At 30.6% G+C, this 17,574-nt stretch overlaps 1 protein-coding gene across 1 annotated transcript in view; it reads left to right on the forward strand.

Moving 5' to 3' along the window:
* Window positions 1-15,955, forward strand: part of CRISP1 (cysteine rich secretory protein 1) — a 19,870-nt gene extending 3,915 nt beyond the window's left edge. Inside the window, 8 exon segments of the mRNA XM_015600255.1 lie at window positions 936-1,026; window positions 2,108-2,256; window positions 6,742-6,772; window positions 9,104-9,195; window positions 10,276-10,285; window positions 10,895-10,981; window positions 15,827-15,855; window positions 15,857-15,955. Coding sequence (XP_015455741.1) covers window positions 936-1,026; window positions 2,108-2,256; window positions 6,742-6,772; window positions 9,104-9,195; window positions 10,276-10,285; window positions 10,895-10,981; window positions 15,827-15,855; window positions 15,857-15,955 — 588 coding nt within the window.
* The last annotated feature ends 1,619 nt before the right edge of the window (window positions 15,956-17,574 follow it).

Here is a 17,574-nt window from a genome sequence, read left to right on the forward strand (position 1 = left end):
TTGGGACAGTCTTTTAAATAGATGTACACTGTGTGAGGAGGAAGAGAGTTTGAGAGATCATTTGTCACAGAGTTCCATAACTAGTGATATAAACGCTCTGCCTTTCATCTTATTTGGAGACATACCTAACAAAGTGCTTCAACTCAGCAGAATTAATACACATTGAGAGTTAAGAGCACATACTCTGGAGTCAAAATAATCTGGATTCCAATTTTCTTTTTGCCACTTATAAGGTGTATCATCTTGGAAACTATGTAACATCTTCGTGCCTCAATTTCTTCATCTGCAAATGAGGATAATAATAGTACTTTCCTTGTAGAGTTGCTGTGGGTAAAAATAAGAGAATATACATACGGAATTGGTAACAGATCCTGGCATGTAAGATTAGCTATAATTTATTATTATTATTCATAATTTTATACAGAGATGTATGACACTGTACTTGTTTCTAACAACAACTATCATAGTTATTATACCTGTAGCATAAGATTTATCATACAATTGCATTGCATGAATTATATTAAAACTTTTGAACAAACTATTGGGTATGAATTATGGCTGACATTTTACAGATGAAGAATTCAAAGAGATTAAATAATGTGTTAGAGGTAAAACTACTAATAAATAATGGGAGGGATTTCTAACTCTGGTCTGTTTTATTGGAAGCATTTAGTTAACCTCTTTAATAGTTCTGAGAGAGAAGCTACATGTGAACTATATTAACAAATTTTGATTTTGTAAATTCAAGGACTAAAACAATAAATTGAAAGCTTGGTGTAACTTTTCCAACCAGAATATTTAAGAATAGTATTATTTTTTAAGTTATTTTATATAATTGAGGATATTGTTAGCCTTCAATTTTTAGAAACACTAAACTAGAATCTTATAATGGAGACATTAAGGTCATGTGTTTGTATGTTACTCTTCCATTGTAGAGTTGGAAAGAAGAAGCTACACAAAATGCCAGAAATTTGTCAAACAATTGTGACTTGGTAGAGAGCAACACACTTAATAGAAGAATTGCAAGTAGGTATGTATCTATATGACCTACCTTTATGCTTAAAAGTCCTCAGAGATTGTTAAATGACCAGGAAAAGGCAAGGCAAGTCATCCAGTCTATATTTACATTTGTCCTGTAAATAGCAGTGAATTGTGGTCCACTATACTGCTTTATTGCTGTTAATTTTTAAATTTGGATATTCGAATTTTCAAATTCCATATTCTGAGCATCAGAAGAAAAGAATCACAGCTGTCAGTGTCACAGTGTGACAGCTGTGATAGAATAGTTAAGTAATACAATGATGACTGGATGAAAAACTAGAAGACTAGAAGATTTCCACTTTATGTAATAATTTTAGCTACCCACAATATCACCATTTCTTAAGCTTTGGAACACTAGTGCAGTTGAGAAGTAAGTTATATTCAACTCCACTGAGCTGCTCAAAAGAACAATTTTAGGAGCACAAAAATGAGTCCATCTCATGACAAATACATTAGGTGGGTCACTGCTAGTTTCCAGAAAAGCCGATAGTAGTTCCTACACAATTAGAGATTAATAATATTTATGAGATACTTGTTTGTTACAAAATATTTTTAAAATACTAATAAAACTTCCATATTGATAGATTATTGGGTATTTTGACCCAATATTGTTGAGCAGTGAATTAGCAATGTGAGTCTTTCCATCCCCAGAAAAAGGCAGATCTCTCCTGAATACTGTTTGTTCAAGAGCTCATATCACAAGTGAATGGTTAAATGAGCAAACATTTATCTAAAGGTCGTTACATGATAACTACCTCTGTGTGTTTGTTTTCAAACCATGGGCCTTGTTATATCAGCTTAGAAATGACAAAGACTGAAACGTTGATTGATCTGACTTCCAAACTTGCTCAACATCTCCTACTGCCAATTTCTCACTATACCTGAGCACCAGAAGTTCATTCATCAGTGAAAAAGGAGATGGTCAGCAGATACAATTGAGTTTGCCTCCTCTTATAAGACATTGCTTGGGCGATCAGTGAAACATTTAAAAAATAAAAATAAGAAAAGCATCCGTGTAAAATATTTCCAAGTTTTTATAGTGTGACAAATCTTTCCCTCCTTTCAGATACTTTTTGTGGAGAAAATACACATTTGGCATCTGATCCTATCTCAGGGTCAAATTTAATTGGAATCTGATACAATGAGTCCATATATTTTAAGGATGGAGAATGGACATCAATGAATGGAGACAAAACGGTTGATCATTACACTCAGGTAACCTGCATACTGGCAAATATATACATTGGTTAAGTGACTATAAGCATGTGCAAAAAATGATAGGTGACAGAACTAAGGAAAATTATTCTACCCACTTTTTGCAAACTTATACTCAACTCACTGAGTTTCTCTTATAATCTTCAAAAAAGGAAAGTGATTCCCTTAATAGATGGCCTAGAGAAGATGTTTTTTTCTTTATACATTTGATTTTCTAGAAAGTAACGAAATCATAAAATATCAACATCCTTTATAAATTATATTTGTAAAGAATGAAAATAATAGAATCCCCTTCTTTCTAGTTTGTTGTGATAAAATTACATATAAATATAACTATATATGTATGTATATATGTATATATACATATATACATATACATATATAATAAAAATTGTCATTTTAACCACTTTTAAATTAATCTTCAGTGGCATTAACTACATTCAAATTTTTATGCAACTATCACCATCATCCATCTCCAGAACTTTTCATCTTCCCGAACTAAAACTCTATACCCATTAAAATAACTCTATTTCTCCCTCTCCTTTTCCTCTGGCAACCACCACTCTACTTTCTGTCCCTATGAATTTGACTACTTTATATACATCATATAATTGGAATCATACAATACTTGCTCCTTTGTATCTGCCTTATTTTACTTAGCATAATATCCTCAATCTATGTTCATCCATGTTGTAGCATGTGTCATAATCTTATTCCTTTTTAAGGCTAAAAAATTTTCATTTTATGTATATACCACCTGTTGTTATCTATTCATCCATTGATAGGTAAGTAGGTTGTTTCCATTTTTTGGCTGTTGGGAATAATATTGCTATGAACATTGCTGTACAAATATCTATCTGTTCAACCCTGTTTTTAGTTATTTGAGGTATATACCCAGAAGTAGAATTGCTGGCTCATATGGTAATTCTATGTTTGATTATTTGATGAACTGACACTGTTTTCACAGCAGTGGAAATCTTCCATTTTACATTTCCAACAGCAATTAAATTTCCTAATTGTTCACATCCATACTCTATTGGTCTGCTTGTGCTACCATAACAAAATACCATAGGCTGAGTGGATTAAAAAATGGCAATTCCTTTTCTCACAGTTCTGGAGTCTACAAGTCTGTGAACATCTGGAGCATAGTCAGTTTCTGTGAGAACTCTCTTCTTGGCCCATAAATGGCCAATTCTCACCATGTCCTCAGACGACATTTTTTCTGTGTGTGCCTGGGGAGAGAGAGAGAGAGGCACAGGGGATAGAAGATCATGTTCTGGTACTTTTTCTTATAAAGACACTAATCCGATCACTTGGCCCCACACTTATGGTCTCATTTAACCTAAATTAATTCCTTAGAGACTCCGTCTCTAAATAGAGCTACACCTCTGGGTTAAAGTTTCAGAATATAAATTGGCGGTGCGGGGGCGGGGAGGGGAGACATAAACATTTAATACATAACACATACATTGTGGGGGTTTTTGTCAGTGTTTTTTGTTTGTTTTGTATATTATACAAAATATAAGTTTGAAGTGGAATTTCACTGTACTGTCAATTTTCATTTCTCTAATGGTTAGTGATGTTGAACACCTTTTCATGTGCTTATCAACCATTCGTGTATCTTCTTTGGAGAAATGTCTATTCAAATTTTTTGCTCATTATTAAATCAGGTTGTTTGTTTTTTTGTTTTTGAGTTGTAAGACATCTATCCTTCATCAGGCATTTGCTGCAAATATCAATTTCTATTGTATATGTTACCTTTTTACTCTGATGATAGTATCCTATTTATGCACAAAAGTTTTAAATTTTATTGAAGTTCAATTTATCTTTTTTTCTTGGTTTTCTTTTTTGCCTGTACTTTCGGTGTCATATCAAGAAATTATTGCCAAATTCAATATCATAAGGTTTTCCCTTTATGTTTCCTTCTTAGAGTTTTATAGTTTTCACTCTTACATTTAGGTCTTTGATCCATTTAAGTTAAATTTTTATATTTTATTTGTTTGCATGTATATATTCATTTTCCTAAAATTATTGTGGTAAGTCTATTCTTTCCCCATTGAATGGTCATGGCATCCTTGTTGAAAAATCATTTAACCATATATGTGAGGGGTTATTTCTGGTCTCTCCAGTCTATTTCATAGGTTTATATATCTATCATTATGCCAGAACCACAGTGTTTTATTACCATAACTTTATAGTAAGTTTTGAAATCAGGAAGTATAAGACCTCCAATTTTGTTCTGCTTTTTCAAGATTGTTTGTCTATTTGGGATCCTTTGAGTCTCCATACAAATATGAGGATGCGTTTTTCTATTTGTGAAAAAAAAAGTCATTGGGATTTTGATAGGGATTACATTCAATCTGTAAATTGCTTAGAGTAATATTGACATGTTAAAAACTTGTCCTTAGCCCATGAACGTTGGCTGTCTTTCCCATTATTTGAGTCTTCTTTAATTTCTATTAGCTATGTTTTCTAGTTCTCAGTGTACAAATCTTTCACCTCCTTAGTTAGGTTTATTTTTAAGTGTTTTATTCTTTCTGATGTTATTTTAAATAAAACTGTTTTCTTAATTTATTTTGCAGATTGTTCACTGCAAATGTATACAAACAATTTTCGTGTGTTGATTTTATACTTTGCAGATTCGCTGAATTTTTTATTCTAACAATTTTTGTGGCATTGTCAAGGTTTTCTACATATAAGATCACATCATCTATGAACAGAGATAATTTTACTCTTTTCTTTCCATCTTGCATGATATTTTTTCTCTTGCCTAATTGTTCTGGCTAGGATTTTCAGTACTATGTTTCAAAAAAGTGGCAAAAGCCAGTATCCTTGTTTTATTGCTGACCTAGAGGAAGAATTTCATCTTTACTATCAAGTACAATGTGAGCAGAAAAGTTTACATACATGGCTTTTACTATGTTGTGATATTTTCTTTCAGTACTAGTTTGTTGTGGTGTCATATCATGAGAAGGTGTTAAATTTTCAAAAATGCTTTTTTTTTTGCTTCAATTGATGTAATCACGTGGGTTTTTTTATTCCATCATTATGTTAATGTGGACTGCATTGATTGATTTTCATGTTAGACCATTATTTTGAATGAATAAATCTCATTCAGTCTTGGTGTATAATTCTTCTAATATGCTGCTGAACTCATTCTTCTAGTATTTTGTTGAGGGGTTTTGCATCTCTGTTCATATGGAATATTTTTCAGTAGTTTACTTTTTTTTTTTGGTAATTTCTGTGTCTACCTCCAGTGTTAGAATAACTCTGGCTTCATAGTAGACGTTAAACAGTATTTACTCACTTTGAAACTTTTAGATGACTTTAAAAATTATAGGTAATTATTCTTCAAATATTTGGTACAATTTACCAGTGAAACCATCAGAGCCAGAGCTTTTCTTTTTCAAAAAGCTTTTTGATTACAGTCGATCTTTTGGAAGAACCACCTCTTAGTCACATTACTTTCTCTACTATTTTCCTGTTCTCTATTTTATTTATCTTTAGTCTAATATTTACTGTTTAATTTACTTAATTATTCTTTTTTTCCTTATGATTTAGCTAATTTATCAACTTTGTTGATCATTTTGAAGATTCAATTCTTGGTTTTATTGATTTTCTTTATTATTTTTCTATCCTCTATCTTGTTTATCTATGTTCTAACCTACGTTATTTCCTTTCTTCTATGAGCTTCAGGTTTAAATTATCTTTTATAATTTCTTTAGGTAAAACTTTACAGATTACTGATTTGAAATTTTATTTTTAATATAATCATTTACAGCTATAAATTTTCCTCTCAGAACTGTTTTTGCTGCTTTCTCCTAAATATTAGTATGTTGAATTTTTATTTTTCTGTCTTAACATATTTTCTAATTTTCCTTGTTTCTTTTTACCCATTTTTTAAAAGAGTGTACTTTTAAATATCTACATATTTTCAAATTTTCCAGTTTTCTTTTAGTTTTTGGTTTCTAGTTTTATTCCTTTGTGATAGGAAAAGATACTTTGTTATATTTCAAACTTTAAATGGATTAAGACTTGTTTTGTAGCCTAACATATAGTCCATCCTGGATACTATTTTTACATATATACTTGAGGAAAAAGTATATTCCATTGGTATTGGCTGGAGTGTTCTGTGTATGTCTTACTTTTATCATTTTCTTTATATATTGAACACTTATTAAAATAAATTCATTACTTTTAGGCATTTGTCTTTTAAATCTTATAAAAATAAAAAAAATGATACTACAAAAAAACTATAGCAATAGTGGTTTTTATATTTGCCCATGTACTTTACTAGAGTTCATTATATATGGCTTCATGTTACTTCATTTGAAGAAATTCCTTCAGAATTTTTTGTGGGGCAGATTTGGTAGTAATGAGTTCCCTCAGATTTTGTTTTTCTGAGAATATCTTAATTTATCCCTGATTTTTAAGGACAATTTTTCCAGATAAGTGATTTTTGCTTAACTGTTTTTTTTCTTTCAGAACTTTAAATGTATCACCTTCTATACTGCAAGTACTGTCTCCTGTACTACAAGTTTTCTGCTGAGAAATTCTCTTATATTCTTATTAGAGATTCCTGTACATGATGGTTCACTATTTTCAAGATTTTCTCTTAGTCTTTGGATTTGGACAATTTGAATATAATATATCTTGGTCTTGGTTTTATTCTACTTTCAAGATTTTCCTCTTAGTCTTTGACTTTTGATAGTTTGAATATAGTATATCTTGGTCTTGGTTTTATTTTACTTAGAGATCATTGAGCTTCTTGGATTTGTAGTTCCATGTCTTCCCTCAAATTTGGGAAATTTTCTGCCACAATTTCTTCAAATAATTTATCTACTCTTTTTGTTTTACATTCTCCTTCTTGAATTTCCATAATGTATATATTGGTCTGTTGATGATGTCCTATACATCATCCCTTAGGCTCTGTTTACTTTTTCATTTCTTTTCTTTTTGTAGTCAGATAGGAGGATAATTTCAAATTACCTGTCTTCAAATTGGTTGATGCTGTCTTCTGCTTGTTTATGTTTGATATTGATCATCTCTAATAATTTTTAAAAATTTTAAATTAGTTATTGTATTTTGCAGCTCCAGAATTTCTGTTCAGTTTTCATTTGAAAATAATTTTAATCCCTGTTGAGATTGTGATTCTGTTCATATATTGTTTCCCTGATTTTCTTTAGTTCTTTTGTCTGTGTTTCTCTTTAGCTCTTTGAGCATATTTAAGTCAGTTGTCTTCAAGTCTTTGTATAGTAAGTCTGATATCTGTGCATATTCAAGGTTTTTTTTGTGATTTCTTTTTTTCCTTTTAATGGGCCATGTTTTCCTGTTTTTGTTTTGTTTTGTTTTTGAATACCTTGTGATTTTCCTGTTGTTGAAAATTAGGTATTTGAATAAAAAGAGCAACTTCCCTTAGTCTTTGCAGACTGATAGTAAAGACCTCGAATAATTAACAGGGCATATTGTGAGACTTGGAATCAGTACAAGGTGAAATTTTAGGTCTTCTAATTTTTTCTGAGGATATATCTTCCCTGAGACTATGTCTGTGATTTTTTCAATTCACCCAAATGCACAGCTGCTTTTAAATGTCTTAATTTTCCACACCATCTCATTCCCACTTCTTCTAGGCACTTTAGTTCTTCTGTAGTATTTCTTTATCTGTAATCTCTTGCCCCAAGTGTTAGAAGGTCTATAGTTACTCTTCAGCTACCATGAGGTAGGCCCATTGTTTCACATGGCTCTTCCTAGCCTGAGATGTAAGCTATGCTCTGTTCCCCATTTGAGCTCTAAATCAGGCAAAATGGAGAACATTATTTGGGGCAGCACATAGGGAGTTTAAAACATTGCAAATAAGATCTTCTCAACTTCCTCCAGACAAAGTTAGGAAAATAAACCTAAGCCATCTTCTGCCAACCATGTTATGGCATGCCAGGGAGGCAGTATGTCAAGGAAGAGTAATAGCATTATGAAACTTACCACCATTTTGATTGTGGCTTTTTCTTGATTTGGTGTTCACTTGGTTGTTATAAATCTTTGACAATTTCCCACATTTCCTATGAAGTTATTTTAGCCAGTCTCCAGTAGGTTTTTTTTTTTTTCTTCTTTTTTTCTTTTTTTAATGTATCCATGCAAATATGAGGGTTTGGAACTTCCTAATCCATCATCTTTTTGACATCACTCTTCTTTCCCCAGATTTTTATTTTAAAGCATTTCAAGCTTGCAAAAACTTTCAACAAAGGTATAAGAAATACCCTTATTACTTAAATTTGCAAATTCTTAACACTTTGTCAAAATTTGTTTTAACTCTTTATAAAAATATAAACATTTTTCTGAACCCTTTGAAAGTAAGTTACAGACATCATCATACTTAAGTTTTAGTATGTCAGCATGTATCTTCTAATTACAATGACTTTGTCTTATAAAATTATAATATCATGGTAAATACCATCCCACCAGGAAGTGGTCTAAATAGAAATTGAACGTGAGTCCTTTTCCAACTCATTAATTTACACTACGCCTGTTCTCTGACAAGTAAAGTTTTTTTGTGTGTTCTGATTTTTACATAATCACCAATCAGCCTTCATCATATTATCTGACTTTCCATACAGATTTGATAAGAAGAATAGAATGACCCAGGATCAATGATGGCCACTGAGAGTGCATATGTATGTGTATTATCTAGATGTGTGGTAATCTTTTTGTTTTTATGACTTCCTAGTAAGTTATGTTCAAACTATTTTAAAACACAAGGCTGTTTATTTTCAATCATTGATAGTAATATTTGTATTGTAATCATTTTACAAAATATCAAATTATTAGTAAAAAGATATTTTTATATTTACAGCTACTTCTTACCTCATTGGCTGTGATGTGTCATCATGCTACAAAAAAATATCACCTTAATATTTCCATGTTTGTCACAACTGTCATGAGTATGTATCATACAACTTGGTTTCACATCTCTTGGAGAGATATATCCCTCTCAATTCAGTTTTATAAACATTATTAAAATATCAAATGTTTTATTTCAGTTAAACAAAACTTTAGAGATAAAATGTCATTTACCAATACCAAAAACATTACACACACATACTCATACATTTTTCTTTAAATCATATTTTCTAAATAAATCTATATATCATTAATAGAATGTTAAAATTTAGAACTATTACCACTAGTCTTGCTATGTGATATTGATTCAAACTTGTTTGAGCTAGCATAAGCAAAGAGACAGAATATTTACCTTAATAATGAAGAGTACTTTTAGAATTCAAGGGCAAAAATGCAAGAATGAATAGAAAAGGCCAAGTGTTCTTGTATTTAGCTTTTTAGTGTAATTACCAGTATATGCCTTTTCTTTAGAAATTAAATGTACGTATTATCAACAATGTGAGTAACAAATAGAAGAAATAATCTGATTGTTTCACAAATTGGCATGTGTACTCCTTTGTCTCTATGGTGTTTAACTGCTGTCTCCCATGTTTTATGTTGCACAATAAAAGATGTTTAATATGAACCAATGAAAATGGTTTATCCTACAACCTGTACACTTGAAATAAAGTCCTCAATATTACTATAGATTTACTATATGTAATATATTTATATAATAACTTTATGTGAGTTAATTCTGGTCTTATGTCTTGATTTCAGTAGTTAATATTTGTTGTGATTTTATCTATGTAATTAGTGCTGAAGAAAGTAAGATCTACCTGCATCTATAACACATCAATTGTATTAAATCTTTGAAGGGGCTTGTGGTCTGTGCTAAACCTCTAACAATAAATTTTTTTAAAAAGTAGAATACATAATGCATGAAGTTGTGATGGGAAAATTTTCTTGGCCAAAGATTTGACTAAGTATCTGAGAAAATCCTTTATTGACTAAATAATAAATTTATTTTATAAAATAAAACTTTAGCAATTTGAATATCAAAGAGAAAAATATTGGATAGAATGTTCTCTCTATCATTTTTTGAATAATAGTAAGAATCAGCTATAATGCACATTATTTTCTTAGTTATCTGCAGGTAAGCCAGTCTTCTCTGAAACTTCAAATTATCTCAGAACAGGAAATTCTCATCTACTTATTTTCTCCTCCAACTCTTTAGATTTAACTTTGCTGACATACTTTTATTTTTTATAATAGTTCATGTACTTCTATAAAAGACACTAGCATGTATCAAGTTTCTTATGATATAGTGCAAGATGAAATTAGAGCACCTCTATTCACTTAAATTTTTTCTTAACATTGTTAAGAACCATATCTTTTTACATGATCATTTATGAAGTCCTTATAGGTATAAAGAAAGAAAAATATCCTATTGTAAATGGCTCTTCTGCTGCTTTGGACTCCACCATGCGCAGGTCCCAGTCTTGTTAGAACTTGACTGTCCAAGAAGGTGCAAACTGCTTCAAAATATTCTTAGGACACCAGAATTGCCAGTCGTACATTGAAAAACATAACTTATCATCATTGTAAGTCTAGAAATCTTAAATTTATCTTAAAGATTATAATTGTTACATATAAGTGATTTTCACAAATTGTTTTTTAAAATGATTGTAAATGATGATTAAATTTTATATACATTTTCCAAACATCAATTTTATTAGATCACGTTTTTTTTATTTTTTAAAAGGAAATGGACCTGACACAAAGAATGAACCTTATAATGTGGGAAGTCCATGTGAAGACTCTCCAGATGACTGTGAAGATAAGCTTTATAGTAAGTTTTACATTTCAGTTTGCTTAATGTTGACTGTGGATCTGGGAGCTACGTGTTCTTTAAATCAAGCATTTAACAATATTTCACAGGAAAGGTTAATATTATTTTATTCTCCCTCTCTCTCCCCAGAGTGACCATGAAGACCATTAATTAAATCTACTGGAATGAAAATTAGAATACCTATGTTTAAACTCAAGTTCTCAACTTAAAATTTAAAGACCCTAATTGGGGCAACCTAGGTAACATAATGTTAACATAAATGCAAATTTTTCTCTGCTCCATAAAAACTTTCTGGCCTCTCTTGTTGGAACCCTAAAAGTAGACATATTGTTTTCAGGTTGCCAGTGTTCTCAGATTGTTTGCTGCTCTATAACTCTCCTACCTGCCTGACCTTATTTTGGCATGTAATTTTTTACTAAGTGATCTTTATTCATCCATGTGCTCACTGACACATCAGAAGGCATTAGCTGATGATCACATTGTCCCTTACAGTATCTTATTCCATTTCTTATGTAAATCTAACCTAAAGTTTAGAATTAACTAAATGGGTTTCAATTACATGTTTATTCCCTTAAATAACGAAAAATCCTTTTTGCAGAACCTCTTGCAAACAAAATTTCTCAATCCCTGGGATTAATGTTAATAAAATAATTTTTAATAAGTTTGTGGAAAAATAACAAATCCAGAAAAAATATTCTTTATCTTTAGGCTTGGAATACCAGAACTCTTATTTTTCTTCACCTGACCAGGTCACTCTGTTTCCTTTTAAAACAAGGGAAATGAATTCTCTTTCTCTTTCTCTTTCTCTTTCTCTTTCTCTTTCTCTTTCTCTTTCTCTTTCTCTTTCTCAATCTCTCTCTCTATTTATATAATATGTCTCCCCTCATTCTTCTTTGTTCTCTTTCTTTCACTTTCAACTTCACTGATTTTTACTCCAGTTTTTAAAAAAATACATACTAATTATAACATGAGGTAGTTTTTTTTTCCTCAAGAGATTAAAAAATAAGGTCTACAATGGTATAAAAAATGTAATAGAAGTAAAATAAGAATAGGAAAAAGAGAAGTATTACTCGAGAAAATTGAACCTATGACATAGAAGATAAATAGCTTAAGCCCTTTATGCACCGATAAATGCATGAGAAAATGAGAGTTACTAGAAAAAGAAACATGTCTAAGATTGGAACACAGTGAAGTGGAAACATCTTAAAAATATAAGACCAGGATATGAATATATAATTAGTTTAGTATATTTTTTAAAAAGTATGAAAACAAAATTCCTACTTATAAAATAGGAAAAATTTTATAAATTAATATAATTTATACAATATATATAACTGCAGGAAAAGCAATTCTAAGAGGAAATTTATAACAGTAAATGCTTATATTAACAAAAAAAGAAAAAGCTCAAGTAAATAACTCAACTTTATACCTCAAAGAACTACAAAAAGAAGAACAAACTATGCTCAAATTTAGTATAATAAAATAATAAATATTAGAATGCAAATAAAGTAGAGACAGAAAAGACAATAGAAAAAAAAACATAAAACTAAGAGCTGTTTTTTTAAAAATAAACAAAATAGAAATATCTTTAGCTACACTTATCAAGAAAAAAGAGAGAGGACTCAAGTAAATAAAATTAGAAATGGAGAGGAGATTTTGCAAATGATACCACACAAATAAAAAAGTTCAAGAGAGATTACTATAAACAATTCCAAGTCAACAAATTGGACAGCCTAGAAAAAATGAATAAATCCATCAAGATATACAACCTACTAAGACTGAATCATGAAGAAACAGAATATCTGAACCAATAAATTACTAGTAAAAAGATTGAATCAGTAATCAAAATCTCCCAACAACCAAAAGCCCAGGACCAGATGACTTTATAGCTGAATTCTGTCAAATACTTAAAAAATTTTAATGGTATTTCTGAAACTCTTCTAAATATTTAAAGAGATGAGAACAATTTTAAAGTAATTTTTGAGGCCAAAACTAGACTGCTACCAACATCAGAGAAAGACACTACAATTAAAAAAAAAAAAAAGTTAAAGGTCAATATCACTTATAAACATGGGCCTGAAAATCTCAACAAAATATTAGCAAATCAAATGTAACAATACATTAAAAAATCATAAATTATGATCAAGTAAGATTTATTCCAGGGATGCCAGGATGGCTCCACATCCACAAATCAGCCAATGTGATATATCATGATAACAAAATGAAGAATAAATATCACATAGTTATCTCAATAGATGCAGATAAAAAAGCATTTGACAATTTAACATTTTTATGATAAAAGCTCAGCGAATTGGGTATAGATGGAACTTACCTCAACATTATAAAGGCCAGTTATGACAAGCCCACAGCAAGCATCATATTCACTGATGAAAAGTAGAAAGCTTTTCCTAAGATCAGGAGTAAGACAAGTATGGTCTCTTGCCACTTTTATTCAACAAAGCACTAGAAGTCCTAGCCAAAGTAACTAGGCAAAAAAAAAAATTTTCAAAAAAAAAATCCAAATTATAAAAGTAGAAGAAAACAGTTTTTATTTGAAGATGATATGATGGTATATATAAAAAAATCCAAACAGCTTCACTAAAAAACTGCTGGAATTAATCATTGAATTAAGTAAAGTTGCAAGATACAAAATTAACATACAAAAATCAGTAGTGTTTATGTACGCAAATAACAAAGTATCAGAAAAAAAATTAAGAAAATAATCCATTTCAATTGCATCAAAAAGAATAGATTTAACCAAAAAATTGAGAGATTTATATACTGAAAATATAACACATTTATGAAAGAAATTGAAGACACAAGTAAATGGAAATATATTCCATACTGATGGATTGGAAGAATTAATATTGTTAAAATGTACATACTACCTAAAGCTATCTACAGATTCAATGTAATCCCTACAAAAATTCCATTGGCATTTTTCACAGCTAGAACAATCAATTCTAAAATTTGTGTAAAACCACAGAAGACATCAAATAGCTAAAACTATCTTGAGAAAAAGAATAAAGTTGGAGGTGTCACACTCCCTTATTTCAAACTATATTACAAAGTTTAGTAATCTATAGTAAACAAAAGTTTAGTAAACAAACTGTGTGTACTGGCATCAGTGGAACAGAAGAGAGGGCCCAGAAATAATCTAATGCATGCATGGTCAATTAATTTACAACAAAGGACTCAAGCATATACAAAGGTAAAGAATTGTCTACTCAATAAGCAGTTTTGGAAAAACTAGATAGTTACATGAAAAAGAATGAAACAGGACCACCATCTCACACTATATACAAAATTAACTCAAAATAAATTAAAAACTTAAATGTAAACCTAAAACTATAAAACTCCTAGAAGAAACTATGGGGGCAATCTTCTTGTTATCAGCTTTGGCAATTATTTTTTGTATTCGATTCCAAAAGCACAAGCAACAAAACCGAAAATAATTAAGTAGGACTACATTAAAATACAAAGCTGTATAGTAAAATACTATTCAACCATAAAAAAGGAAATTCTGCCATTTGCAACGATATGAATGGAGTTTAAGAGCATTATGTTAAGTGAAATGAGTCAGAGAAAAGTAAATATTATATGATATCACTTACATGCGGAATCTAAAAATAACAAGCTCTTAGATACAGAGAACACACTGGTGGTTTTTAGAGGCTATGAGGTGAAGTGAAAGTGATCAAAAGGTACAAATTTTTAGTTATAGGATGAATAAGTTCTGGGGATGTAATGTACAGCATATTGACTGTAGTTGAAAATATTATACTGTATTTTCAAAAGTTGCTAAGAAAGTAGATCCTAAAAGTTCTCATCAGAAGAAAAAAATAGTATAACTATAAGGTTATGGATGTTAACTAAATTAAGTGGTAATCATTTCACACTATATGCATATGTTAAATTATTGTATTTACCTTAAACTAATACAATGTTATATGTTGATTATATCTCAATAAAACTATGAGGGAGAGTAAAAGATAAAAGGAAAAAGATGAATTAAAACACCTTATATAAGTCAAAGAAAAAATGTTACATAAAAAGAAAAGAATCTATCACATATCATGTTTCTCCAAAATACCACATAGCAGAAGACAGTAAGATAATGATGGATAACTTAAAGTTTTTGGTGTACTATGTGCCTGCTCATAGGATAGAGCCCACTGCATTGTTATTTAAGATAATCTCTGAGTCAAGAGATTATTTGAGATATTTTACTATCCTATGTGTGCAACTTATATAATTTTTACATTGACTGTATATTAATTATTTTAATTAAAAAGAAAAATGCTAGATGACTCACACTTTCTAATTTCAAAACTTATTACAAAGATACAGTAATCAAAACAAAGTGGCACTGGTTTAAAGATGGACTATGCCAGTGGAATAGAATAGAGACCCCAGAGATAAATTGTCATATGTGGCTATATATTAATTTTAATAATCCAAAGAAATGCCTTAACTATTAAATAACAGGGCATCACATAAGCAGACTACAAGGAATAGATAAAACTTTTATCACTTTACTGTTTATAGCTTATGAGGTTAATGATTTCAAAATAACATTATAATTGATAAAGATGATTCATCTCCAATCTGTTTAGATGTCCTACCAAAAAAATGTGATCAAAGAAACCTGTTAAATATCAGACCAGACTCATCTTTTTTTCTTTAATAACTGACCTCATTTAACTCATTACCTTAGCTCATGATAATGAAAATTAATTAGTTTTTAATACATTTTATGTTTATGCCTTTAAGGACATAATCTTTTTCCACAGAGATTGTGAGTTTTTCATGATTAATATTGTATAAACATGCTTTTCCTTTCAGCTAACCCCTGCATCTACCAGGATGAATACACTGAACTGTAAGTTACAAAAGCAAGTTCTTGGATGCAGCCACCCATCAGCTCAATTACTGTACATAGCTAGCTGTCTCTGTGACATTGAGATAGCATAACCTTTGTTATTTACACTATAATGTACTGTTGGGAAAATGTTTGCTTGACTGTATTTTTTACCTTACTTTGCTTCAGCAACTTCTGCTGAATTTCATTTGGTTTAATTATACTTGAGATCCTAAATTTCACTAACCATATATGGGCTTCAAGTATTTACAACAATGCCATGCACTCCTGTCCTTATTCATCCTGAAGTAACATTGTTGTAAACTTTCTTACCATTGAAGTGAAAGGTCCAGTTCAACACCTGCCTCATATTTAAATCATGAGATTTATAGTTCTTAAGTTTACATAATTCAGCTGATGGCATAATTGGGTCCCTCAACAATAACCTGTGCTAGAGGAGATTTTTTTCTCTGTTTAACTCCTTCCTCTGCTTTCCCATGTCTCCAACCACCCTCTTTGTTTTCTCTGCATAACTTACATGAACTAATAATTCCTTACTTGTTAACTGTATTTCTATTTTAAATCAATCAATAAAATAATCCACAAAGCAACAAGAGTCCAGTCTTATTAACTGTAAGGTAAATATTGCCTAATTCCAAGTGGTTTAAATGTTCAATTGTTTCATCGCTATATCTATACACATTTTTAAAGCAGGGAAAATAAAACTTGTGTGTCCTTAACACAATATGTATTCAGCATTGATTACATACAAGGTGTAATCCATATAGTAGAGAGGATATTGTATCCCTCATTTCAAATAAAGATGTAAATATTAGTGAATCTGAACGTTAAAGAAATTGATGAGGTGTATGGCTTCAAAGAGAGCCCATGACCTGGTATTTTGCTTTCAGTTTCAGGATTTTTTCTGGTTTGTGCTTTTTTTTTTCCCCCCATAAATGGGCTCTTTCTTTCTAAAAGTTTATATAATATAAAAGAAAATTCTCTAGATTTTTGTCATTCGCCCCCATAGTTTCTCCTAGGACAGCTCTGGGATCATATACTCTGAACCACTGAATAATAGTAGGGATGTGGTATTTCTGCTACTCGGATTGGCCTGTAACTTTTGAAACTTTTCATGGGAAGAAACTGATAAAGGAACACAGGAATCTCACTAGGGTTAATCCAATCACCTCAGGTAGAAATAGAATAGAAGATTTGTCAAAAATGTGTGGTCATTGAATAAAGCCTGATTATCATTGAGAAGCATGAAAATTATTTCACTTCTACAAATGTCGACTGCATTTAGGTTTCTGGCTTAAGGCTGCAGATTGTAAAAATCATTATCTCAATAGGAACTGCCGTCAGGTATTTAGAATTTTGCCAAATATAGAGCAAACATGAAGTTATTTATGTGATATCACTTAAACAATACAACAGCCTTCTGGAAGTGGAATTTATTATCATAATTCTACATATGAGGACACTGAGTTTCCAAAATTTGCCATGACTTCCTCATGGTCACACAACTAGAAAGACGTAGAGATCTTGCATTAAGGGCATCTTCTTCCAAACTTCACATGGCATCAAACAGTGTACCACCAGATGAAGAAATAACAAGAAGTTAATAAAAGATTTTAAAGATGGCTATGTGTAGAGTCAAGAGAGAAGATGGAGTGATCAATCAGTGAGATCATTTCATAAACTATATAAATGTCTAACCAATGTACTGTAT

Source organism: Pteropus alecto, unplaced genomic scaffold, assembly GCF_000325575.1.
Source record: "Pteropus alecto unplaced genomic scaffold, ASM32557v1 scaffold7, whole genome shotgun sequence".
NCBI lineage: Eukaryota > Metazoa > Chordata > Mammalia > Chiroptera > Pteropodidae > Pteropus > Pteropus alecto.